Below are 26,016 nucleotides of genomic sequence, written 5' to 3'. Positions count from 1 at the left end.
AAAAAAACATTTGCCTACTCTCCAAGCTGTTGTTTCTCAATCTTAAAACCCGTCAACTAATTTCTGATTTTGGCACGTTGCAGCAGCTGCTCAACTCTGCCTCTCCAAACTGACAGATAACCACTCCTCAAAGCAATCCTGTAAAAAAAAAAAAGAATCAAGAGCGAGAGCCGACAAATTCAAGTTCTGGACGCTGAAAATTAATAACAATTGTTGGGGTTTTAAGTTCCAAAACCACGATATGATTATGAGGGACGCCGTAGCGGAGGGCTCCGTAAATTTGCACCACCTGGGATTCTATATAGTGCAACTAAATCTAAGCACACGGGTATAGCATTTCGCCTCCATCGAAATGCGATCGCCGCGGCCGGGATTCGATCCCGTAACCTTGGGGTCAGCAGTCGAGCACCATAACCACTAGACCGCCCCTGCGGGTCGTTGAATATTTACGGCAAGTTTTGTACTCGCCGTAACTACCGAAAGCACAACCACCGATAAAACCGCAGTCTCTCTCACACACACACACACAATATATATATATATATATATATATATATATATATATATATATATATATATATATATATATATATATATATATATATATATATATATATATATATATATATATATATATATTCCGTTTGCTGCAAATATTATGCACTGTAATGAACCAAAACAGCGGGTGAAATGGCAAAATGGCATGTCGCCGCGCGGCGGTAGGCAACAAAGTAACCACATTCCAGAGATAAAAGGAAAAGTCACGCACCTACTTTATTGTAGTTGAAAGTACATAACTCGTATTTCAAGCAGACTTAGCTACAAAGAAGTCTGTCATTGGACGGTGGTTCATCTTAATGATGCGAACGATGGCTCGCTCAGCTGCGGCCACTATGTGCACGCCATCTTCGCCGCTCTCGTGAGCGCCGAAGCAGCGGCGCAGCGCGTCCACCGCGTCTAGTGCCTCCGACACCTCCGTCTAGTGCCGTCGGCACGTTGTTCTTCCGTTCGTCGCTATATTCATCGTCACTGGTCTCGTCCGGTTCGTTGATAGCGCGCTCAAAAAAAAAGGAAGAAAAAAAACGCACGCACACAAATTCAAAAACGCGGCTCACGTCGGCGAGTGACAGCAGTAGCAGTGGTTGCAGGCAGGCGCGCCGCGGCCGAGCGCGCCGTGTGCATTGGCATGCGGGCTGTTCGCCGCGTCGCGCACTGTCGGGACGTTGGCTCAAAATATTGTTTCCTAACCAAATTTGTTCGTTATATCCCGTAACAAGCAAATTTTACCTCGTTAACATGAGGCACACGGGCCTCATTGAAAATGAGGCCACACGGGCCTCAAGCATTTTCGCCTCCATCGAAAATGCGGCCGCCGCGGCCGGGGATTCGATGAGACCTGCGGCTCAACAGTCGAGCGCCGTAACCACTAGACCACCGTGGTGGGCCGCAGAAGAGCGTCTAGCCGTTGGTAATGGGTAAGATACCTGCAGTAGCTGGGTCAAGCAGTTAGCATCGCGCCTAGACGAGAAGCTGTCGTGCGGAAGCTAGCACGCGAGGACACGCGGGCTGCGGTATACTCACGGGGCTACCGATGTCCTTCGAGGCCTCCAGCCGGTCCGAATTCACCGAGGCGACTGGCTCGCGAGGACGAATGCACGCGCTGGCACGCGCTAGCACCCGCTGGCACCCGCTGGCACCCGCTTTTGCCTCGTTGTTGATGATGATAGTTTCCCTTTTTTTAATGGCATGAATCCCCAATTGGATCGTATGAAAAATGCAAGCCCCCTACCCTCTGTTCGAGAGAGAGAAAAGAGAGGGGGGGGGGGGGACGAGGAGAAGGAAAAACAGGTAGGTCAACCAAATGTGCGTCTAGTTTGCTACCGTGCACAGGGGGAAGGGCGATGGGAGATAAAAGCTTCCCAGAGATTGCCACATAAGTAGAAGTGCACCTCTTCTTTCACAAGTCACAAGAACACTTATCTCAACACTCACTGCATTCCTTTAGGGTCCTGTGTGTACAGACTCCTTTTTTTCATGTCATTATTTCTTTAAAAAAAAACTGAATTCACGCCGTTAGTTTCCGACAGTATGTAACATCGTTAGTTTAAACTCTCCGATGGTCGGTAAATGGCACGTCCCGCTTTTTCGCAGTCTGCGTCGTAGGTTCTGCATTTCACTGGTACCACTGAAATATGAGTTCGTGCAGTCTAACTTCTAAACTTGAAAGCGAATTACTCGTTCTCGGGCTGTCTTGCCCGTGTGCTTGGTGGTCGGCGGCATGACTTACTTCGTCCTTTGGCAGGCGCCCTTGCTTATTGTTTATTTTATTTACATCTTTCTGAATTTTTCTGTCACGGACAACGCTGATTTTTGCTCACAACAGCATTAACGCTATTGTCGGGACCTAAAGCAGCCCATTCGATTTTTTTTATTTACTTTCGAGTTTTGGTTACAGTGCGTTAAATGCGGAATGTTCCGCGTGATTGCGCCCTTGCTCGCTGCGACATCAGTGCTCAGAAAACTGATCTGTGATAACTCCCCTCACTGCCCGATTCGACAAAGTGGCAGCCATCTGGAAGCGGAAAGCTGTTGTTGGCGAGCTGCTTGTTCTGCGTATAAATTGAGGCCTCTCCCATTGACCAGACTGTGTCCGGACCCGAGTTTCGAACGTCACACAGCGCCTAGCCCGATTTTTCATACGTGATCTATGCGCACGATGTCGCAAAAACTGCAGCCGTTAAAAACATTTGAGGAGCCATTTCACGCTGTGAAGGTGGATCACCGGCGAAGCTGCTTAGTGCACAGCACAGAGGTGATACGGAATTTCGAACATTAGCCGGTGACACACCTTGCAACTAAATCCGAAATGTCTGTCCAGAAAGTTCCTTTTTAATTTAGAGTATGCAAGTCTTCTATATTAGCAGCATGCGTGTTTTTGCCGCGACATGCGTCTTGTCTGGCTTGGCGCATGCGCTTGGCGTTTTGTGCGCGTTCTTAATTGGCGTTTGCCGCCCGTGTGTTCCTTTCATTTTTAGTGGACCTGTGGTAAGTAGGGGGGGGGGGGGGTCTGCGCAATTTCTGTGGCACGTACCTGTGCTAGTTGTTTTTGCGCACACACATGCACAGCCTAACCGTATACAGCTTAGCTTGAAAAATCGGTGCTGTTTATGTCGAACCCCATCAACCCCTACCCCCCCCCCCTCTTCCTTTTGATTGCCCTTCTGGTGCTCGCCTGATCCAGCCATGTTGTCGAAATCTTCAAAGGCGGCACTGGTATGGAGTTCGTTTTGTTCATTTCAACTTTCACGTGGAAAACATTTCACTTGTATAGTTTAGCTTGTGTATATCCCGAACAGAATAATCATCAGACACGTGCTTTTCGTGCTGACGTATATTGATTAGCCCTACACTTACTTCGAGTCTCTAAGTTTGCTGCAAACCAAAGTGTGGTCCTCGATTCGATTCCTCGCTTACAACTACTTTTTAAATAACGGCAAAGCAGGAACTTCAGTCTATCTGCTGTTGGATACCTCCCTCTCAGGAAGACATGCGCTCTTCTGTGCCTCGGACCTACTACTTTATTGTATTAGTGTGACGACCCTTCAAGCTCGGTTTGTTCTCGTGGTTCACGTCTCAGTGGCTGCGGTGGTTGGGGTCCGTGCACCGCGTGGATCCGACTGTTATCGATTTTGGGGATAACGGGACTGCACTTGGTAGACACCCGGTTGTGAGTATCCTTGTCTGTAGCTCGGCGTCCGGTAGCTGATCGGATTGTTGACGCTGGAAATTCCGTAGCCTGGGGGATATCCGCTTCCTCTTGGATAGCTGCTGCCTGCAAAAATAAACTCACAATCACAAGCGTTTCTCTATCCCTTGTGAGCGTGAATTGCTGGGCCAGTTGGCTCATGTTTGAAGCAAAAAAAAAAACATACCGGTGAAAATCAAGACAAGACAAAGTAGAGTGCACACACAAACATTACGACTGATTTACTAAGACATCCTCGTATCTTTAATTTTTTATACAACGCCTTTTCCCGCGCCGTCACACATGACAAGAGAAAGAAATCAATTAGACACCTTGAAGAAAATACATCATAAAGACTTCATAAGAATTTCCCCAAAAAATGTGCCCCAAAAATTTGGCATGAACTTGGTGTTTTCAGCCAGCCCAGTCCCCCCCCCCCCCCTTCCCAAAAAAAAAAAAGAAAATAACAGAGCGCCACTGTTTCACTAACATGCTGCGAACTGACACACCGTGTAAGGAACACCACAGCGACACCGTAGCTCAAAAATACAGCAGAAAGCACGGATGTGCACTGAAGAAAAAGGCGGGCGGTTGAACACGCGAGTGTTCATATTTGTTTAACTTAACCTCGACCAAATCACCAAATCGCTATCGTCAACAGCGTAGCACCGGCGCGACAGCGACTGAGATTGACTGCGCAAGTGCGAAATATCCCGCGAGGACTGGGGACGATCGCAAAAAAGAACGAATACCCTGCACAAAAGAGCAACTCCTGCCCAATTACATATACACAATTACATATATGAATGTGCTTAGGCAAGAAACGAGTCCTCGCGGCGTGGATGCGAACTTCGGCATTATAACTACAACTCCGAGACAACACTACTGTCAAGTTTGTACATGTGACGGAAAGATCGGTGATGACACTTACTGTAGTAGTAATTTTGGCGACCGGCGTCGGCGTTCTGCGGTGAGAGGCACCGAGATACCCACGACCCTGTCGCTGGCTGGTAGGCGGCCCATGGACTTTTTGACTGCTTGTCTGCTCACCGCAAAATAAAAAAAGAAAGACCACCACGACGCGTCGAGTTACTACATGAAACGAAGCGCAGACGTTGACGCAGCTATAACATGCCTTAACATTCACAGATCACAATGAGCAGCAAAGCAGCCCTCCTGCAATAGGACGTGGTCAGGTTTGCTATTGTACACGTGTGTACGTACATACGTGTTGACGGCTGGAAATCGTCGCTAGCAAACTATAGTAAGTGATGATTAAATCCTACGTGCTTAAAACTGTCTCCCTGTTATATGCGACTTGAAGCACGTGCTTGCAGTATAGTCCGAACCAGTGAAGTAACGACGTTTATACTATACGTAAAGATGTTTACCATGGTTCTTTGAAGGGTTTCTTCAGGATTCCTGTATAGCCCACTGGGTAAGGCGGCTGGGTCAGCCTAAGATTCTTAAACATACGTCAAACGAGTCTGCTAAAGTCCGTAGTGGATGTAAGCAGTACAGGGTTGGATCTTGCATAAATCCAATCCTCTTACCCCGCCTTTTGACAGGGTCCATTCACGACGACTTGATATAGGTGGCCATTTACGCATGCCGTCCTACTCGGCCTACAACGAGTTGCGCGACAGCGAAACGCCTTAGACATCCACTGGATTAATCCGTGATATTCATTGGCCCGCGTGGAGTCGACGTTCACATTTCACCTTCTCACGCCTCGACATTTCACACTAACAAAGCTGCCTTCAAAAACTCTTTTCAATAAAACCAGTGCAGATTGAAATAATCTACCCTCGTCGTGTGCTCATATTAAAAATGCTGTTCTTTTTATACAAGCAGGGTGATTCCACGTAAGATCGAACAAACGATGGCTGGTCGACCTCTCAAATTTATTTCAAAATTTTATATATTATTGCCTGATGAGTGGAAAGAAGAGATCCGCAATTTGTTTTGCCGCCGAAAATTTTTTTCAAACCACAGGAAATCAATAATGACGCAGAGGTGGAGTGGAGCGCTCATCCGCTCTGCTGTTTTGGCCAACTTTCGTTATGAATTGCACAAAATATATTAAAGTTAGGTAGCTGAAATTTATTTACCTAAATATATGCATGTTTTTGCTTCTGCTCAGGTATTTTTAGTTTTAATAAAATTTGTTGCGGGGCTAGTTGGTGCATAGTTAAGTATAAGACGGTATACGTGATGTATACGATCACAGCAGAGGTACGAAAATTCCGCATTACGTTCTTCGTATGCGTATCTACCAAACTGCCAAATCTTGTATTTATATAACTTTTCAGTAAAGAGATATGTTCGGGCTAAGTTCAAGAAAACACCGAACAGTGAAAACTTCTGACGACAATTAAAAAAAAACCCCATTTTTTAAATTTCTTAAACTTTGTCCACTTATTCTCCTCCACATCAGCTTTCACAATCATTAAAAACATGTTGCATAATGTTGTTGCACTAATAGTTACGGACCCTCCAATGAGACCCTTAGGCAAGGATGGGCAATTCCGACTTCTTGCCCAGCATGTGTATAAAATGCAGGCAGGATTGAATTCCTTTTTTGTTAAAAGGTCAGCAGGTATCTAAAAAGGTGTCGCCGGCACTGAAGACGTTAATTTTGAAATTATTTCGTCACTGCAGCGGCCACGAGCGCGGAGCTACCGAGTAGGCGCGCGCGCACCCGAGATGCTCGTTGTAAGAGACGGCGCAGTGAGAGCTCGTTCTCGCGTCCTCAGACCGATTGAGTTCGAAACAGCAACACCTCTCGGGTGACTTGAACGCACGTGCACTGGAGCTTCGCTATTCTATCCGCCCTCTGTTCGCATCTCAGCTAGGCGCTGATAACACGGCGGAGGTGGAAGCAAGATGAAAACTCTATAAGGGAGCTATGAGCGCTCGCTTCACGCACGCTGCTGCCACAGAAACTGCGCTGCGCCAGTTGCGATCAGTGGAAAGCATGAACGTGGCGCTCCAGTGGGAAAGCAAAATATGGATTGTCAAAGGAAAGAAAAGCAAAACTATCGGTAACCGGATGCACTTGTCTATATTAGATGTCGGCAGCAGACGGCGTGAACTGGCCGCGCGTTCGGTGCGCTGTTCACACTTCATTCGGCGCGGATAGTTCTTGTGCTTTGCACTTACTCTACTCCTCCTGTGCGTCTCATGACGAGAAAGTATAGCTCTGAATGAGTCTATTGTGGAGACTACCTTTCGAAGCACAAGAAGCTTTAAGGAGTACTGACACGAATTTTTAAAAATTTCGGATTGTTGCTCTAAATAAAAATACTGGTGTCGAGAAACGTAAAACGACTATTGTGGTGCCTGGGAATGCATCCTATATATTTTAATTAGCGCCACCTTAGAAAGACACTTTCGGTTTCGATATCGAGGGGGTGGCTTCTCAGTGTCGTTTCATAGCAGTGTGACGTCACGGAGATACAGAAATTCGCGACGTACTAGCGGGAAATCCGTCATCTGCTCGTGGTGCAATAGACAACGATGAGTGAATTGTCGTACAGTGACCCTGACAGTGATTTCTACGATTTAGGCTGCATGCAGGACGCCGAACTCGCGAACTCGGAGGAACTGTCTTGACTTGTTGGGATAATGTCCTTGCAGTGTGGCTGGCTTGCAAATGCTCAGCGACGAAAACTTCAAAGTCAAATTAAATATTTTATACGTGTTCTCCGACTCCAATGTGTGGACAGCGTGGACACATGCATACCAACGAAGCAAAAAATGTCCATTTTGCGATGTCTCAAAATCGTGTCAGTACTCCTTTAATTATTGCAAAGAAACCAAAATTTCGCAGAGTTACCGACCTAGACATAAATGCTTTGAAGAAACGTTTAACGCCTGAAAGATCAGTGACTGTCAGTGAGACGGACTACTTGTGCTACGCGTGCTTTTGCTACCACTGCAATGAAAGATCTTCACGGAACGCACAGTTTAACGATGACATACTTATGCCCCCTGAAAAAGAAATCGACGCAATTAACCAGATCACTGCGACTACAGGTGCACGTGCGTTCAAGTCACCCGAGAGGTGTTGCTGTTTCGAACTCAATCGGTCTGAGGACGCGAGAACGAGCTCTCACAGCGCCGTCTCTTACAACGAGCATCTCGAGTGCGCACGCGCCTACTCGGTAGCTCCGCGCTCGTGGCCGCTGCAGTGACCAAAGTATTTCAAAATTAACGTCTTCAGTGCCGGCGACAACTTTTTAGGTACCTGCTGGCCTTTTAATAAAAAGAAATTCAATCCTTGCTGCATTTTATACACTTGCTAGGGCAAGAAGCTGGAATTGCCCATCCTTGCCTAAGGGTCTCATTGGAGGGGCCGTAACTATTAGTGCAACGACATTATGCAACATGTTTTTAATGATTGTGAAAGCTGATGTAGAGGAGAATAAGTGGACAAAGTTTAAGAAATTTAAAAAATGGGTTTTTTTTTTTTTAATTGTCGTCAGAATTTTCCATTGTTCGGTGTTTTCTTGAACTTAGCCCGATCATATCTCTTTACTGAAAAGTTATATAAATACAAGATTTGGCAGTTTGGTAGATAAGCATGCGAAGAACGTAATGCAGTATTTTTGTCGCTCTGCCACAAGGATTTCTTGAGATAAAGACCTTCAAAGTAAAGAAAACTTTGCCGATTTGGCCATTTTTGAGGTTTTTTTATAAAAACATCTACACTACACATAAAAACTAAAAATACCTGAGCAGAAGCAAAAACATGCATATATTTTAGGTAAAGAAATTTCAGCTACCTAACTTTAATATATTTTGTGCAATTCATAACGAAAGTTGGCCAAAACAGCAGAGCGGATGAGCGCTCCACTCCACCTCTTCGTCATTATTGATTTCCTGTGGTTCGAAAAAATTTTTGGCGGCAAAACAAATTGCGGATCTCTTCTTTCCACTCATCAGGCAATAATATATAAAATTTTGAAATAAATTTGAGAGGTCGACCAGCCATCGTTTGTTCGATCTTACGTGGAATCACCCAGCAATAAGGAACCTGCTTCAATTCTACTGTATTTACACAATTGTAGGTCGACTCATTTTATCTAAATTTTAAATACGAGTGTTGGAGGGCTATGTGTAACATATAGCGTATTTTCTCGCGTATAACCAGCACCTTCAAGAACGATTCGCGGACAATTTTCTAAAAATGATCCGCGCGTATTTACACAAAGCTAGCTTCTCTGCATATCTGCGAAGTCCTGCTGTGAAGCCACCTTTGCCCACCGGAATTCGCTTTTTTTTGGCTTTGCAAACACGTTGCGGGGCTAGTTGGCGATACTTGCTTACTTCAAATATTACAGCGCTTCTTTTTACGAGGGCAGGAGAGAGAATTGCGTCACAGGACGGGCGCTAACACTAAATATGTAGTCAGCACCCGTCCTGTCCTGCACTTCTCTCTCGTGACCTGTCCTGGTGATACGCGAATTTGTCACGCGATAAACCCGCGTCTTCGCATCGGAAACGGGAATGCTGAGGACGAACTTCAAGTCCAGCAGGGCATGGGCATCAGACTTCATAAAGAGGCATGACGAGTGAGCAAGTGTAGTCAGTCCAGCGAATACGTAAATAAATTTCCTTTATGAAATGCGCGTGCGCGTCTTTTTTTTTTTTTTTTTTTGCTGTGCGATTTTACGGGGGTCGACCTACATTCTAATCGACTTACAATCGCGTAAATACGGTATTTTAATTAAGCGTCATGGCGTTTCTTTGCCACCTGCTTGTCTAAATTAGATTTCTATTAATATGTGTATTTATGCTTCCATACTTACTGTTCGTGTTTTTTTTTTTGCCGATATGGTTATTTCAGAATATTTCACTGACTGCTCTTGGTATTCAACCAATCCGCCCCTTTCCCTCTCCAATACATACATGTACATGTACGTACGTATGTCCCTTGACGGTAAGATTTGAGGATATGTATAGGTGCCAGCTAATCGATTCGGCAGCCATGCTTGTTCGTCACAGTTACATTTAATTGATCATCTATAATCAATCACACTTTGTTCAAAATTTCTTGAAAGCGAGAGCACCCCTGCCTTTCCGTCCTTTAACTGGCGCTTGTGTTAAGGGTAATCTATCGTAAAAGTAATCGTTTATATTTTAATTTTTCTTCAGGAACATGATAAAGAAAAAGCAGCGCGAAACAACAAGGACATAGAACTAGGCACCTTCGTACTATTAGTTCAACGACGCAGTCACCACAAGTGCTTAAGCCTCTCATTATTTGTGCCTGTTTCATGCAGTACTCTATCATGAAACTGCGCCAACTATCCCAAATATCAACATTGATCAGTAACTTACATGGGGTCACTGTGATCAAATGTTTTGAATGCTTTTTTTTTCTCTAACGTGTACAAAGCATGGTAAGCGGCCAGCGGTTCTCAGAACGCAAACCTTCTGGCCGCGGTCATCAGTTACGTGTCATACTAACGTGCTTGTATTTAATCATTGCGTTTTTGTTGCTGTAAGACATTCAGACAGGTTCATGCCTTTGCCGCGGCCGTTTTACTGTCAGTGTTTAGAGGGCGTATGGATGGCTTAACGCTTACGTCTCCGAAAAATTGCGTTCAGCTGAAGGACTATGAAGCCAAGGAGACGCAATGTCACGCTCCGCTCAATCGTAGAAACAAGCAATCGTCTCAAGCATCACCGCCGCTCCCCCATTGGGTGAGTCCGAGAGAAAAGCTTCTCAATGGACTCAAATGAAAAGGAAGTTGTGACCTGCTCCTGCTCACAACGACCTGCCTTTGGTCCCCGGCTTCACGGGGGTAAATGTTAAACGTAAACCCGTTCTTGGAATGCACCAGCAGGGTCCTCGGCCGCCTTTGTAGTGAAACAACCAGCACGGCCATAACCCGCCGCATCAATCAATGACGGAACAGGCCCGACTCGGTGAAGATATAGGGCTGACTTGGTTCCCCCCTTACGTGATTAGGCATATGGCGCCCGGCAATATTGTCCCATTTTCACTGCTTTATCTAAATGCCAGAACGAAATATCAGGTGCCATCGGCTGACTTGGACTGAGGAGCCAATGAGGAATTCTCGGTGTCCATGAGATCTACAATAAAAGTTTATCCAATCCAATTCAATCTATTACATTTCTCTCCGGCGTCGCAAAAAAAGGCGTTAATGAAACAGTTGGAGAACGCACAGTCCTTGAATATGCGATAATTCTTGTTTAACATCATCTTAGACTATCGATACTATATGGTTGAATTATGGAAAACTTTATCTTGCTAAAAGAAGGTCTCTTTTCTGAAACGCTTCTGTAAAATATTGTAGTCTACTATGTACTGTCAGTATAGCCGTATAACCGCAGTCAATGTGCAGCATCGCACGTGAGTGCTTCCCGCTATATGCCCAGTTTAATTCATTAAATGTATACGAACCAGCAGTAGCAGCAGCGCTTGGCCAGCCAGCCGAGTAGCCCGTGGCTGCGTTCGGCGGGTACCCCAGAACACCCGTCTGGGCTGCTCCGTAGCTTCTGGAAAGCGGGAAGCCCGTCGCCTGCTGGTATGGCGCCTGGCTGGTCTGCGGCACGGCGTAGGCCTGCGTCGGGTAGTTCTGGTAGGCCTGAGCCTGGCGCGCATATTGCTGCTGCAGCTGCTGCTGCTGAAGCTGCTGCACTTGCTGCTGCACTTGCTGCTGCACTTGCTGCTGTACTTGCTGCTGCACTTGCTGCTGTACTTGCTGCTGCAGCTGCTGTAGCTGTTGTAGCCGTTGCTGCTGTTGTAGTTGCTGCTGTTGCAGCTGTTGCTGAATCAACTTTTGTTGCAGTTCCTGCTGTTGCTGCTGCTGAAGTGCCGCGGCCGTCTGGTAGGCAGCAGCTGTCGCGTTTGGGTAGTATCCCTGATTTGCCATGGCGTACCGCTGCTGCTGTTGCTGCTGTGCATCGTGGGTAGCCGCCTGCAGAGCATTCTGGATGGCCGTATATACTGACGACGGCATCTGCCGCTGCATACCTGATGTCTGGTAGCCCTGGTTGCCTAAAGGATAGCTCTGCCCTACGGTTGCGGCGTACGCCTCATAGCCTGGAGCCGTCGGGTAACTCATCCTCTTGCAATCTGAAACGTACAAAGAAGGTAATATTTCGCACACAGCGAGCCAACCTGCGATATGTATTTCTCAACCTCCAAAGAAATAAGACAAGAATAACTTTACATGTGTTTCGTATTTTTAGGTGCCAGTCTTCATCTACAAAATTTACGTGACGGTAAGCGTCATAAAAGAAACGTTCGAACTACAAAATTTAGGTCGACGGTGCTCATTTATGCAATGTTTAAAGGGACCCTGCAACACTTTTCCAAGTAATCATCGAATGACTTCATTAAAGGAGTTGATTGCCTCACAAATCGACTGCCGCAAAAATGTTTAGAACCCATCAAGTACGAGCGGAGTTAATTTGTCGCACGCTTTAAGCGCTCTCTCTCTCATTTCGTATCAACGGGCGCGCTGAAAGCTATGCAGGGTGATAACAAGGAGGCAAGAAACTACGTCCGTTCGTCAGCGCGCGACATGACATTGAGCACTTTTTTTTTTTTTTCCTTATAATGCGCGGCTTACTTTCAGAGTGATCGCGAGAACGAGCGCGGGCATGCACGCCGAGGCATCGCGCGGCTGTCGCGGTAGCTATGCAGCTCACGATGCTCATATCAGCCAATCGCCGTGGATTTTGTGTTTATGTCGCGGTAATTTTGGATTATGGCATCATTTGACACGAGAAGAGCGAGCTATTTCCAGCTGACTTCTGCTGACCCGAAGGTCGCGGGATCGAATCCCGGCCGCGGCGGCTGCATTTTCGATGGAGGCGAAAATGTTTGAGGCCCGTGTACTTAGATTTAGGTGCACGTTAAAGAACCCCAGGGGGTCGAAATTTCCGGAGCCCTCCACTACGGCGTCTCTCATAATCATATGGTGGTTTTGGGACGTTAAACCCCAGATATTATTATATTATTCCAGCTGACTTTGAAGAACTGTAAATTCCAGTCCGCGTACTGCGCTATAATGTTTGGCTCACGTGTTCTCAGGAGCCTCGCTCTCTGACCGTGCTCAAAAAGTGTTGCAGGGTCACTTTAAGCCCGGGAGCTGTTTTCCGGCATTAAAATTGAAAACTATTTTGTGATTTTGGCATCTTTCGGCAGCAGTTCTACTCAGCCGATGACGAATGCTGTATACCGCTCGCACAGCAATCGTGTAAAATATCAAGAACAAATCGCAGGTTCAACCTGTGGGCGTTGAAGGTTTACGGCAGGTTTCGTACTGAGTAGCACCGTCACCGAAAAAAAGCCGTTATTAAAAATAAATATCGCGCAACTGGGGCAATATCCTGTAAAGATTGTTTCCCCAGTGGCCGATATCTTCTCGTTTATGGGATCGCAACATCATGCGATACATGAAGTACAAAATGGATCAAAAATGAAACTCATCCTTATGAAATGCGACCCTTGTTCTTCGTCGCCAGGCAGTCCGTCTAATGGAAGTAAAACGAAGCAGCCCGGAAGCGAAGCTTCCCATGAGCTTTACCGGAAGAGCTTTTAGCCGTTGGCAGTGGCTGAGATATCTTCAACAGCTACGTCAAGCAACTGGCCTGCCAACTAGGCCGCGCCTAGCCGGCCGAGCTGATTGGCTAGGCCGCGCCTAGCCAAGCAGCTGCCTTACGGAAGCTAGAACGTGAGGACAAGCGGGGTTCGGTATACTCACAGGGCTACCGATGTCCTTCGAGGCCTCCAGCCGGTTCGAATTCACCGAGGCGAATGGCTCGCGACGACGAATGCACGCGCTGGCACCCGCGTTTGGCGATGATGATCTCGAGGCCGTGGCCGTACCCCCAAAAAGTAATTTGTCAAAAGGCGGGCAGTGTATGTCAAATAAAATGAGATAAAAATGAATTACAAGAGTAGCATGGAAACTACTCAGGATTGCGTCAAAACGAATCAAACGCGGTATTTCGATAGGAATTCCAAAGAAAGAAAGATAATATGAACTTAGCGCAGCAATCCATTAGTATTACACATAAAGCTGTCCATTTCAAGGAAAACATCCCTGTGGCTGAAATAGAGACCCGAGGTTAGGATAGAAAAGCTTAATTAGGGAAGCCGATGAAAGCCCAATTTGTGAAATCGAGTCACGGTGAAGTCCTTGTTCTTTGTGCAGTTAGATTAATCGACGACAGAAGACACAATCGATTGCTCCAAATTCATTAAAAGAATGACAGTCAGGGTGCTGCGTCAGAGAAGCTCTCATCAGTTAAACATTTATCGGCGGAGTGCGGCATCGCAGTCTTGTAAATGCAACTTGACGCCGATGGGATGGACAGCATTGATTATTCCAAGGAAACTGGAGATGGTAAGAACTGAATAACATTAATCGTTTTAAGGAACCCTGATTTGGACAAAATTTGAGGAAAATTCGGGCAAATTTCGTACCTCTACTGAGGCTATAGGAAGGGGAGCTAGGCGCACGTGTGCAGCTGCCGATGAAAGCTGTTGTGTCGTGCCGACCCTTGGTGCTATGTAAAAACACTATCGTGTTGTGTTACCCTCATTACCGCAGGATGAAGCCACGTCTCCATCATTGTAAATTATGAATCTCTGTAGCAAATCAGGCGTGACCACGTACTTACTCGTCATGTCCAATGGAATTCATGTCACGCCACTCTGTATCGAACAATCACCTCTCTCCCCCTCCTATAAAACGTTGCAATTAACGCCTTGCGGTGGTCTCCTTCTTGCCCGGAAGCAGCGTCTCGGCTCACCCACTCTGCGCGTCCTCCCGCCGCTAGGCCTCTCCGTCGGCTAGCCCCGGGCTCGGACTCTACAAAAGCCATTCATGTATTGCCGAGAGAACGCCAAGTCCTCTTGCTGAAATGTTGATTCTAGCGACATCGCTTACTCCAGCACTGCTGATCAAGTTCCTGGAGAGATTCACAGCGTGTGGCACTAATACGTCGATGAGGTGCTACGAGCTTGGTCGCAAAGTACTACGAAGGCCAGGATATGGCACAAGTATATGCACAGACGATCTTCTCGCTCTGAAGGAACCCTGTACCCTGTGACCACCCAAATCTGACAAACTGCAGGTCCAACCACTGCAGTATGGGAGTAACTAGAGTCAGGTCAAGAGACGACATGCAGCTACGTGCAGACGTGTAGCTGCATGTCGCCTAGCAAGAGACAACATGCAGGCATGCGGAGGACGTTGCTAATTATGAAAACACGGGCGTCACACACGTGCCACCTTGCTTTATTTTAACAGCGGAGCCGTTTAAGCCGAGCATTGGTCCGTGACGGGCGAGCAGAAGTGGTCATCATCATGCACCGTCACGCGCTCTCTTCGTCCTCTTCTGCTTCGCTCCCAGAACACGTGCGCCGATTTGTCCGGCGTGGGATGCAATAACTCTGATGGGTGAGAGAACGAGTACAGACAGATAGTAAGAAAGGAATATTTGACGAAAAAAAATCTTGACCGCGGGATTCGAACCCGCGTACCCACGGTCCGAAGGCGAGCATCGTAACCATTCGGCTATCCAGGCACGGCAGCAGACCATACCATAGCCTTGCATGGTGTAGTACACCAAGGGGGTGTAAAAGGGAAGTGAGGGTGAGGGTGAGAGATGTAAGGGTGAGGAGGGAAAGGCGGAGGGGAGAGAGTAAAGCGTAGCGTAGAAAGAGAGAAATAGAGAAAGAAAAAGAAGAAAAACGGAGAGAGAGAGAATCAAAGAGAAATATATAGACAGAAAGGTAGAAAGAAAGAACGCGAAAAATAGAGACAGAAATGGAAAAAAAGAGAAAGAAACATAAAGCGATAGAAAGAAAGGAGGAGGAGGAGAGGTTGAGGAAAGGAAAAGGCGCAACTTCTGCAACCCTAATTGGGAGCACGGCTCAGGATAGAAGGAGTGAGCAATAGAAATACATATATAAAGAAAATAGAAATAAACGGAGACAAAAAAATGCATAGGAAAAATAGAGAGAAGAGAGAAAGAAAGAGATGAAGAAAGAAAGAGAAACGAATAAGGCCGCCCAGCGCAGTACTTCAGGCTTGGCAGTTGGCACCACTAGTGAGAAGCTGCCTTTTTTTTTTTTTTTTTGTACACCACCACCTTATGAAAACACGACCCCTCTGTGCCTCGGAACTACTACTTTAATATTCTGGCTAGGTGGCCCTTCAAGCACCGACTGTTCCCTTGGTCCACGTCTCCACGTCTGCGGAGGTTTGGGTCCGCGCACCGGACGGCTCCGTCCTTTATCGACCTTGAGGATAACGGGACTGCACTTGGTAGACACCCGGTTGTGGGTATCCCTGTCCGTAGTTCTGAGTACGGTAGCCAGCCGGAGTGGGGACGTTGGAAACGCCGTAGCCTGAATGGTAGTTTCCGTGTGGGTATCTGCTACCTGCGATACCCGGCAAGCGCCACCAGATTAATTCACGTTTGCTCCCACGAATGGTGGGAGGTTATCTATCCTCTCGTTAAAGCCTATAATGCCGTGGCCCTGCGACGTTCACAGGTAGGCTTTACTTAACATTCATACACTCGTGGAGGTTTAACAGCCCGCATCGAAGCTATATTACAGAATATTTTCGTAAATCCACTGTTTCCTGCAGCTATATTCGGCCAGGCCGATAATTCGAGTTACTTGGCCCGTAGTTTCAATATAATAAATAGCAACAAAATGGAAATTAAACACATAAAAACAGTGTGTTGTCATTCTTACTCCCGTGCTTGAATTCATGTTAACGCAATGTGGCATTTCAGTACGCGAACTCGTGATTATAACGAAGGATAAAGGTTGCTCTATGTCTATTCAAAAACTTCTCGCTGATTTTGGGGACGGAGTACAGCTTCATTCAAAAGCAGTTGAAAACACCGAAATACGCGCAAGAAAAAGGTGTGCGATGAAAAGCGCCTGTTCTTGCTCTTCTTTTATTTAATGTCAACCAAATTTCTATCCTGAAACAGCGCCATTGCATCGGCATAACGGCACCCGAGACGTATATACCGCATGAACTTTGAGAAACACTTCGTATGCTGCAAGGACTGGCTCGGGATATATAGAGCGCGATTGTATTCAATAATTCAAAGATGCAGCAGAGCAGACCAATCCCTGTAAAAAACGGTAGTATTACGTTGCTTTAAAAAAACCTTGACATCTGCGCCGGTTTGGTAGCTATGACTATATAACCTCACTAAAATGCTTAACAGAGATCCTGTCGTAGAAGGGACGCTTTTTTTACGGACTATTTCCTGTATCAAAACGGAGCAGCATGTGTAAAACTGGGAACAAGCAGTAAGGAAGGGGCTCGAGACCGGACTTCACTTTATGGAAGTTGATGTAACATTTGTGTGCATGCTTGGTCTGTCTTTCTAGCTGAGTGAGTCCCGCGATGGCACTTACTGTAGTAGTAATTTTGGCGACCGGCGTTGGCGCTCTGCGGTGGAACGCACCGAGATACCCACGACCCTGTCGCTGGCTGGTAAGCGGCCCATGGACTTTTTGACTGCATGTCTGAGCAAGAAAATAAAAAAATAACAAACACAATGTGTCGTGTAAATCCTCGAAGCCCGAGCATTTGCGTGACTACAGATGCTTTCACGTACCAAGACTATAACAATGCGAGATCGCAATGAGCAGCACAGCCATACTCCTGAAACAGGATTTGATCAAGTCCGCTACTGTACACGTGTGGTCACCGTTCCTAGTTGCAAACCACCGCTGAGAAACTGAAGAACAGGGGAAGGCATCACGTGTGAGCTGTAGCTCGCGTTCTCCTATCTAAATACATGAGAACCAAGAAATCAGTTGACGGTTAGACTAATTTAGCCGAATAAGTAAATCAGCTGTAAGTCAGCGCCTTGTTCGTCTTTCCTTTCCTCCTTGTCTCGATGGTTGCGCTGAGGTTAAATAAGTTTGTTGTGCAATAGCATACGGATGCTTAAGATGCGTTCATGCCGACGACGCCACAGTCATTCTGTCAAGGTTTTGATTACGCACGCGAGGATCGCGAGCATATACAGGATGTCCCAGCTAACTCTAGCCAAAACTCTAGCCAAAACTACTATGCCGACACGCTCTCTATGAGGACACGACCAAATGCTCGTTACCGACTGTTGCATGGAGTCATACCATTTCTTGTCTAATTAATTGTTTAATTAGGCAAGCCTAATTACCCAACTTTTAGAGCAGCGAAGCTGGGCGAAAAATTCCAATGAGAAAGTTTTAGACCGGTTTGCAAAACGTCCGGTAACATAGTTTCTAACTTTCTATCTATTAACTGTTTTTCTGCTTACTACAGATTCCCGCGAAATACAAAAAAAAATGCCAAGTGAGATGCCCTACTTGCGTGCCTATGCGCGCTGCGATTGCAGTGCTCCCTAACGTTCCGCGTGCAATAGCATCTGGCCGGGCGTGCTGCCGCTTAAAAGGCGACAGGGCAGCGACGATTATGGTGGCTGTGCGAGGACGCACCTGTTGCTTGTGGCAGCACAAGCGATGACCGCTGCTTCTGCTTATCGCTATCGTGAATCGCCGCGATGGAAGCATATCGTCTGTACGCGGAACGTTAGGCAGCAGTGCAATCACGGCGCGCAAGCGGGCGTGTCAAGTGGTAAATTTTTGTATTTCGCGGGCATCTGTATTAAGCAGAAAAACACTAATACTTAGTAGATATACAGTTAGGAATTGTCTAATCGGACGTTTTGCAATATGATCTACAACTTTCTCGTTAACCTTTTTTTTTTTTTGCCCGGCTTCGTTTCTTCGAAAGCTGGTTAATTTATATTGCACAATTAACCAATTAAGCAGTACACAAAATGCAGCGCGACTTACTCCATGCAATAGTAAGCAACATGCATTTCGTCGCCCCGTCATAAAGTGCGTCGGCATATTTTTAAACTCTGGCTAGAGTTAGCTGGCAAACTCTGTATAGTGTCCGAGGAGGTTTCTAAAAACGCAAGCTTCGCGCAGCGTCTGACTGCGAAAAACACTAAGGCTAAAGTGTATACCTACTCACGCGCCACTCAAACGACTCGCACAGTGGAGCCAGGGTAGCGCTCCCTTCCGCAGCGCTTGCACTAAACAGCTATATGTATACGTGCATCGACAGACTGGTCAGAGTATAATGGAGAGTAGTACAGTCAAGCTAAGATAGGCAATTTTTGACACGGGTGCATTAATTAAGAAACACCGGCGGCTTTCTCGTCGGTCTAATCTCACGCGTCATCGACACGCGACGCTTTCAACAACGCTCGTGGCGATCCTCATAACGCCAGCGTCGAGAGATGCCTATAGCAGCTGCGAGGTGGTCGTCTCCAACGTTTGTTGTCTCTGAGGGAGAACATGCACTTGTCGGCTTCGTTCTGCACGCGCCGATATATTGCGGCGTATACAAGGAGCTCGATTTCCGTCACTGTTATTATTATACGCGCATCGAGTGGAAGTGCATATCTTTACTCAGTTACGAAAATTAAACAGTTCTAATCCCAGTTTATATGAACTGGCCGACTTAAACTGGCGAGCCAATGAACCATTATCGGCGCCAGTGACACCTTATTCCGGCGTTGTAACGACTTAAACTATCCGTGAAACAGTCTAAAGAAGTTGCCAGAGATGTACGACAATGTTAACGCTTTCCTATAGACTCCATAGGTGCCATACTATGTGGTTTTACTAAAAACTGCATTTCGATTAGAACTACGGTCAGAAATACCTTCCGCGAAAACAAATAATAAAATACGAAAACGAATGACAAAAAAGATCGCTATACTGAGCGCTAAGAATGGCCAGACCACCTTCGGTCGGTTTCGATGCACTATATCGAAGTGCGATGCTTGCAACGGCGCTGCTTTAGCTCTTCGTAACACGTTCATTAGGAGACGCTATTTTGAGAACCCCACCGTAATTTTCCATTCGTGTATACACCGGTTGTCCCAGTTAGCTTGGACCAAGATTTAAAAAAAAAAACCATGCTCTCTAGGAAAGTTCTACCGGTTTATTAGTTTATTATTAATACGTCCCCTCAAATAACCCCGGAATCCAGCATTCAACTTTTTGCTGAAACCTGCCTGGTTATTTTTTCCGTTTTCTCATTAACAACGTTAATGAGAACTAACAGACAACCGAGCCAAGGAAAGTATAGGGGACGTTATTTGTAGGAATTATGACATAAATGTGAAGAAAACGAAGTGGACGGAAAGATCTTGCCGCCGCCAGGTTTGGTCTCTACCCGCGGCACGTTGTCTTTTCGCCCACTTTAACTTATTCACAATTATGTCATAATTACTACAAACACCATCCCCTATACTTTCCTTCGCTTGGTTGTCTGTTAGTTATCATTAACGTTATACCGGGTGTCGTAGCTAATTCAGCCCCAAGATTTAAAAAAAAAAACATGCGCTCTAGGTTTTACCTGCTGTATATTAGTGGTAGTCGTGTGTACATGCAACCTGTATTTTTTTTCATGACTAAGCACTAATTAATTAACTTTATTTAGCCAACTTTTTTATTCTTGCTCGAATCGGTAAAATAAGTTTATGTTGCAGGCCGCCTCAAATAACCCCACAATCAAGCTTTCATTTTGTGCTGAAATCTGCCTAGTTTTTTTCCGAGAATAAACTAAAAGGGCGCGAAACACGCCAAATATGAAATATTTTTAAACCATGAAGTTCAACCAACTCGCCCAGTTTTGTACCCGCTGTTGATGAAATAGACGCGTACTCGCGCGCCGCTACTCAAGCGCTTCCAAGCGTTCTTGGATTGATACAAGGCTGCGTTCGTTCATTGTACAGGGCTTCACGCTATTTGATGGTCGCGCTTCAAAACACGCCGCTGGCGCGTTCATCATCGACAATGAAGCCTTGTACAATGAACGAACGCAGCCTTGTATCAATCCAAGAACGCTTGGAAGCGCTGGAGTAGCAGCGCGCGGGCGCACGTCTTTTTCATATTTGGCATGTTTGGCGCGCTTTTGTTTTTGTTTTTGTTTTTCAGAAAAAAACAACCACGCAGATTTCAGCACAAAATAAATGCTTGATTCTTGGGTTATTTGAGGCGGCCTACAACATAATATTATTTAAGCTACACGCCGTCGAAAAGTACAATGCGGTTTAAGCAAGCTTCCCGCACACAACTTCGCATAACATCGACACCCACAGTGCGTGGGATCAGGCGGATTTTTGGTGCATGCTGTCACGTGTCACGTAGATGTCACGTGCTTGCGACGGTGAAGGCTGCCGTAAGACTAGGAAATACGGAACACCTTACTGGACGAACTTGTGCCCGGAAAATGAAAACTGAAAGTACAACTTTTACAGGTATAAACTGATAGCGGCGAGAACAGTCGTCGGCCGTCGAGTAATCTGATCGTCGGCGGATTGCGTCGTATTTCATATATCAGTGATCGAACCTTCTGGGGTTATCTCTGGTGCTCACGTTAGCTCCCGGATAAACTTGACTACTCACTTGTGCGCGTGATCTTAACAGAACAATCTCAAACAATCGCGAAGCTTCCCAAACATTGCGGCACGGCTCGCGCCAAACGGTGCTAACAGTTTTGTGAATGAGACCCGATCACATCAAAATAAATCAATAAGGGCGCGTGGCAATACGAACCAGCAGTAGCACCTGCGCTTGGCCAGCCAGCCGAGTAGCCTGTCGCTCCGTTCGGCAGGTACCCCGAAGCACCCGTCTGGGCTGCTCCGTAGCTTCTGGAACTCGGGTAGCCCGGCTGCTGGTATGCCGCCTGGTTGGTCCGCGGCATGGCGTAGGCCTGCGTCGGGTACTGGTACATCCGGGCCTGGCGCGCATACTGCTGCTGCAATTGCTGCTGCTGAAGCTGTTGCTGAACCTGCTGCAGCTGTTGCTGTTGTAGCTGCTGCTGTTGTAGCTGTTGTTGTTGCAGCTGCTGCTGAATGAGCTTTTGTTGCTGCTCCTGCTGTTGCTGCTGAAGTACCGCGGCCGCCTGGTGGGCGGCAGCCATTGCGTTTTCGTAGTAGCTCTGGTTTGCCATGGCGTACCGCTGCTGCTGTTGCTGTTGCGCTTCTAGCGCAGCAGCCTGCAGGGCATTCTGGACGGCCGCGTACGCCGCCGACGGCATCTGCTGCTGCATACCCGATGTCTGGTAGCCCTGGTTGCCGAAAGGATAGCTCTGCCCTACGGCTGCGGCGTACGCCTCATAACCTGGAGCCGCCGGGTAACTCATCCTCTTGCAATCTGAAATGTACAAGAAGAAAAGGGTTGTTTGGTATACACAGCGAGCAGATGTTTCTGTGGCCCTCCACGGAAATAAGGCAATAGCTTTGCATGTTCAACGTATTTTTAGGCGTTAGGCCTCGTTCCGCGTTAAAAAAGCGCCCACGCTATCGAAACTAGGTCGGGGGAGCGCACTTGTACAATCTCTAGGCCCAGGAGCTGCTTCGCAAGGTTAAAATCTATGAACTAATTTGTGATTTCCGCGTCTTCCAGCAGCTGGTCTACTCTACCAATGACGCCTGCCCCATACCGCTACTCGCAGTAATCGCAAAAAAAAAAATCAAGAAAATAAGTCGACAGATTCAACTTCCAGACGTTGAAAATTTACGGCGAGTTTCGTACTCAGAAAACAGTTGTCAAAAATAAATATCGCACACTGGCGCCGCGTTTCGTGCATATTTTTTTCCCCCGAGTGGCCGATATCTCCTCGATTGTGGGGTCGCAATTTCGTGCGATGACGAACTTGCAAAATGAATGAAAAGTGAATATCATCATAAATAAGACCCTTGTGCTTCGTCGCCAGGCAAACCATCTAATGAAAGTAAAACGAAGGAGCTCTGAAGTGGAGCGTATGCCTCTGGGTAGCTTTACAGAAGAGCTTCTAGCCGTTGGCAATGGCTAAGATACCTTCAGTAGCTAGGCCAAGCAGTTAGCATCGCGCCTAGCCAATCAGCTGCCGTACGGAAGGTAGTGAGTGAGGACAAGAGGGCTTCGGTATACTCACAGGGCTACCGATGTCCTTCGAGGCCTCCAGCCGGTTCGAATTCACCGAGGCGAATGGCTCGCGACGACGAATGCACGCGCTGGCACCCGCGTGTGCCTCGTGCGAAAGACGCGGCCCCACTACCCTGTTTTCGTCTTTTAAGAAGTGTGTCAGATTCACATTTTTTTAGCCTTTTTCCACCACCAAGGAACCAGGCCGATCCCCCGCTGTGGGTGTAAGCTAAACTTGATTAAGTATGCAAACAACAACAACGATCACACGAACACACTTCTCAACTTGTTCTTAATCATCGCATTCCTTCGATATCCCCTATGTGGAGACTGCAATATTCAGTTCATTATTTCCCATAAAACGCATTTAAGATCTTTCTTTCTCTTTTGCGATAATGATTTGTTAGATTGCTCCCTCGTCGCTCAGCGTTGGAACAGCCTCCGACCGGGTGGAGGAATCCCGGCGTGCTGCAGCCTCGTTCCCCGGTGTTCTGGCTCGCTGATCTGTTACGGGGTGTCGGTCGCGGTTCGGGCGGTAGTGTTTTTGTGATTTTTCTTTCGACTTCCAACCTTTTCTGATCTTATTGTACTGAGAGTACCTGATGTCTCTCTCTTCTCCAGGTCAGAGGACTTTCCTCTGGACGGCCTCTCTTCCCACTAATGACATGCCTATAGAGGCTTTTTTGCGCAGTGGTATCCACAGCGTTCCTGTTGCTCTAGTGCCAACCAATGGGGGATTAATCCGAGTGAAGAATCCGAAGGTCATTCAGGAGGAACTGCGGAAAGCAACCTCACACTACCAGAGCATCACCGATGTTCGACAGTTTGGCAGGGGTGGTATTCTGTGTTGCTCGCCGGACCAAGCCTGTGTATCCGACCTGTTAAAGTGCACATCGTTTGCATCCCATCCGGTGAGCCCATTTATTCCTGCTCATCTCGCTTGCGTTAAAGGCTTAGTTCGTGGAGTTGACTCGAGCCTGTGCGCTTCAGAGGTCTTGGAAATGTTTGCTGCTGCCGGGGCCATATCAGTGTATCGATGTTCAAGAGTATCTGACAATCAAAGAGTCCCCACAGAATCAGTCATTGTGACATTTGCCGGCATAAATAGGCCCACAGAGATTAAGGCGTGGCCCTTAATATATAGAGTTGAGGCACTTGCTCCCCGTCCACTGCAATGCGTTCAGTGTTGGCGATATGGTCACTCCATTAAGGGATGCCGATCATCTCCTCGATGCCGCATATGCGGAGAAGACCATGACACTAAAACATGTGCTTCTCAGAGCGAAAGATGCTGTCTGTGTCAAGGTTCCCACCCAGCCGATCATTCAAACTGCCTAGCGAGAGCTCAAGAGCTTCAAATTTTAGAAATTATAGAAAGGAAGCGATGCTCACGCCGCGAAGCTCGAGCTATAGTATTAGAGAGATCCTGCGGATATGCTGAAGCTGCTGCTCGTCATTCGCAAGCCATGGATACAACTATAGGCGAGGTTGTAGCCGCTGCGGTTGAGAAGGCAATGTCGAAAGTACTGAGCGCACTTTTTGAAAATCTTTCAGAGACAATTGGACAAGTTATGACAGATCATATGGCACAAATCTTGAAAGTTGCAGGGCGCACTGCACTTCATACAGGCGTCATGCCCAACCATGAGGAACTAACAGAGGATCCTGTGATAGAAGCCGTATCTGGCGCTTCTGATGACAACGAGACTACAACATCTCGTTTCGAACAGGAGGGTGGTAGTATCTCGGAGACCACGTCCGAAAGCTTAGAAAGTATGGATTTGGACATTAGAGCCACTAAGCGTCGAGCTGCCCCTTACTCCCCGAAATCCGTTCTCTTACATAGACTGAAAACAAAAAAAATGTCAAGATCACAGTCCATCGAAGAAGGAAGATTTCTTAAAAAACAGCATTCTCCAGAAAGCTGTTGAAACTGCTGGTTTACAGTCAACATAGGTTCATTAAAAGTACTACAGTGGAATTGCCGATCAATTTTTTCCGCAGCAACTGATTTGTTACACCTTTGTGCAGAACTTTCTCCAGATTTAGTTCTATTGCAAGAAACCTGGCTTTCTACAGAAAAAAGTTTCAATCTAAATAACTACCATTGCTTTCGTTTGGATCGCCCTTCTTGTCGAGGGGGCTTAGCGTGTTTTATCTCTAAAAACATCTGTCATAAAGCGAAGATTACCCACCATTCCATATCTACAGAAAGTGAAATATTGGCAGTAGACGTAAATATTCCTGGCTGGACACCGTTTTCCATAGTCAATGTATATTTTCCTGCAGGCGTTACGAGTACTAATTCTCTGGATTCCGCACTAGCAGCATGCAGAAAGAACATAATAATAGCAGGAGATTTTAACTCTCACCACATATCGTGGGGTTACCGATCCGATGCCGGTGGTAAACGGCTGCTAGAATGGTCCAGCTTGAATGGTCTTCAGTGTGTAAATTCCAGAACCCCTACTTATGTATCTGGCCTATCACGTTCTGTCATAGACCTGACCTTTTCAAGCTCCGGTTACATCATTTCGTCTTGGTCTGCCATCACTTCGGCCACAAACAGTGATCACCAACCAATATTTTTTGAAATAGCGTGCCCACTTACGTCATTAAGCAAATGTGTTCGCAATTATGTCAATTACAACAAATTTAAAGATTCATTACGGTCACTCTTAAACAAGCAAACAGGACTAAGTGACCAAGTAAAGGCACTTAATTTCTGTCAACTATTAGGAGATAGTATGAAAAAAGCTCAATTCAGTGTGCAGTCAACTAAAGGCGGCGCTCATGCGCCATGGTGGAATCCTGACTGTGATCGCGACTACAGGCGACGTAAAGCAGCTTGGAAAAAATTACTTTACAACCAGTGTCCACGGAACTGGAAAGATTATAAATATGCTGCTGCTACATTTAAACAGACTATTAGCAAAGCCAAAGAAGATTATAACTCCAAACGATACAGGTATATCTCAGAGACAAAAAATAAGAAAGCATTATTTAGGTTTCTGAGACACAAAAAGATTGTTCCCCCACCAATAAATTTAGAATCAGCTTGTTTATCAGCCGTAGAATTGGTTCAGTCACTGGAAACAGTTGCGAAAGGATTGGAGCGTCGCTTCACATCGGTGTTACCCTACCATTTGTCTGTTACAGAAAAAGCCAACGAATATAAGGCAGCGACCTTAGAAGAAATAACGGAAGTAGTAAAGTCACTGCCAGGCTCAGCACCGTCCAGATAATATAACTGCAGCCATGATAAAAA

General features: G+C 46.5%; 2 protein-coding genes across 2 annotated transcripts; both read right to left on the bottom strand.

Annotated features, from left to right (window-relative positions):
• Positions 1-3,569: 3,569 nt before the first annotated feature.
• On the bottom strand, positions 3,570-13,611 carry LOC119395035 (putative uncharacterized protein DDB_G0291608). The gene is made up of 4 exons (XM_037662331.1): positions 13,492-13,611; positions 11,181-11,855; positions 4,677-4,787; positions 3,570-3,832 (listed from the first exon to the last, which is right to left on the bottom strand). Exons 2-4 carry the CDS (start codon positions 11,842-11,844, stop codon positions 3,681-3,683), a joined length of 927 nt encoding a protein of 308 aa, XP_037518259.1. The 5' UTR covers positions 11,845-11,855; positions 13,492-13,611; the 3' UTR covers positions 3,570-3,680.
• Positions 13,612-15,868: 2,257 nt separating this feature from the next.
• On the bottom strand, positions 15,869-22,853 carry LOC119395046 (transcription factor kayak-like). Its single transcript, XM_037662342.2, has 4 exons — positions 22,759-22,853; positions 21,396-21,995; positions 17,184-17,294; positions 15,869-16,181 (listed from the first exon to the last, which is right to left on the bottom strand). The coding sequence occupies exons 2-4, from the start codon at positions 21,982-21,984 to the stop codon at positions 16,033-16,035; spliced, it is 849 nt and encodes a 282-aa protein (XP_037518270.1). The 5' UTR covers positions 21,985-21,995; positions 22,759-22,853; the 3' UTR covers positions 15,869-16,032.
• Between the last annotated feature and the right edge of the window lie 3,163 nt (positions 22,854-26,016).

The sequence above is a fragment of the Rhipicephalus sanguineus genome, chromosome 1 (genome assembly GCF_013339695.2).
Source record: "Rhipicephalus sanguineus isolate Rsan-2018 chromosome 1, BIME_Rsan_1.4, whole genome shotgun sequence".
NCBI lineage: Eukaryota > Metazoa > Arthropoda > Arachnida > Ixodida > Ixodidae > Rhipicephalus > Rhipicephalus sanguineus.
The sequence above is the reverse complement of the archived record's forward strand: the minus strand, read 5'-3'. Positions and strand labels throughout refer to the sequence as shown.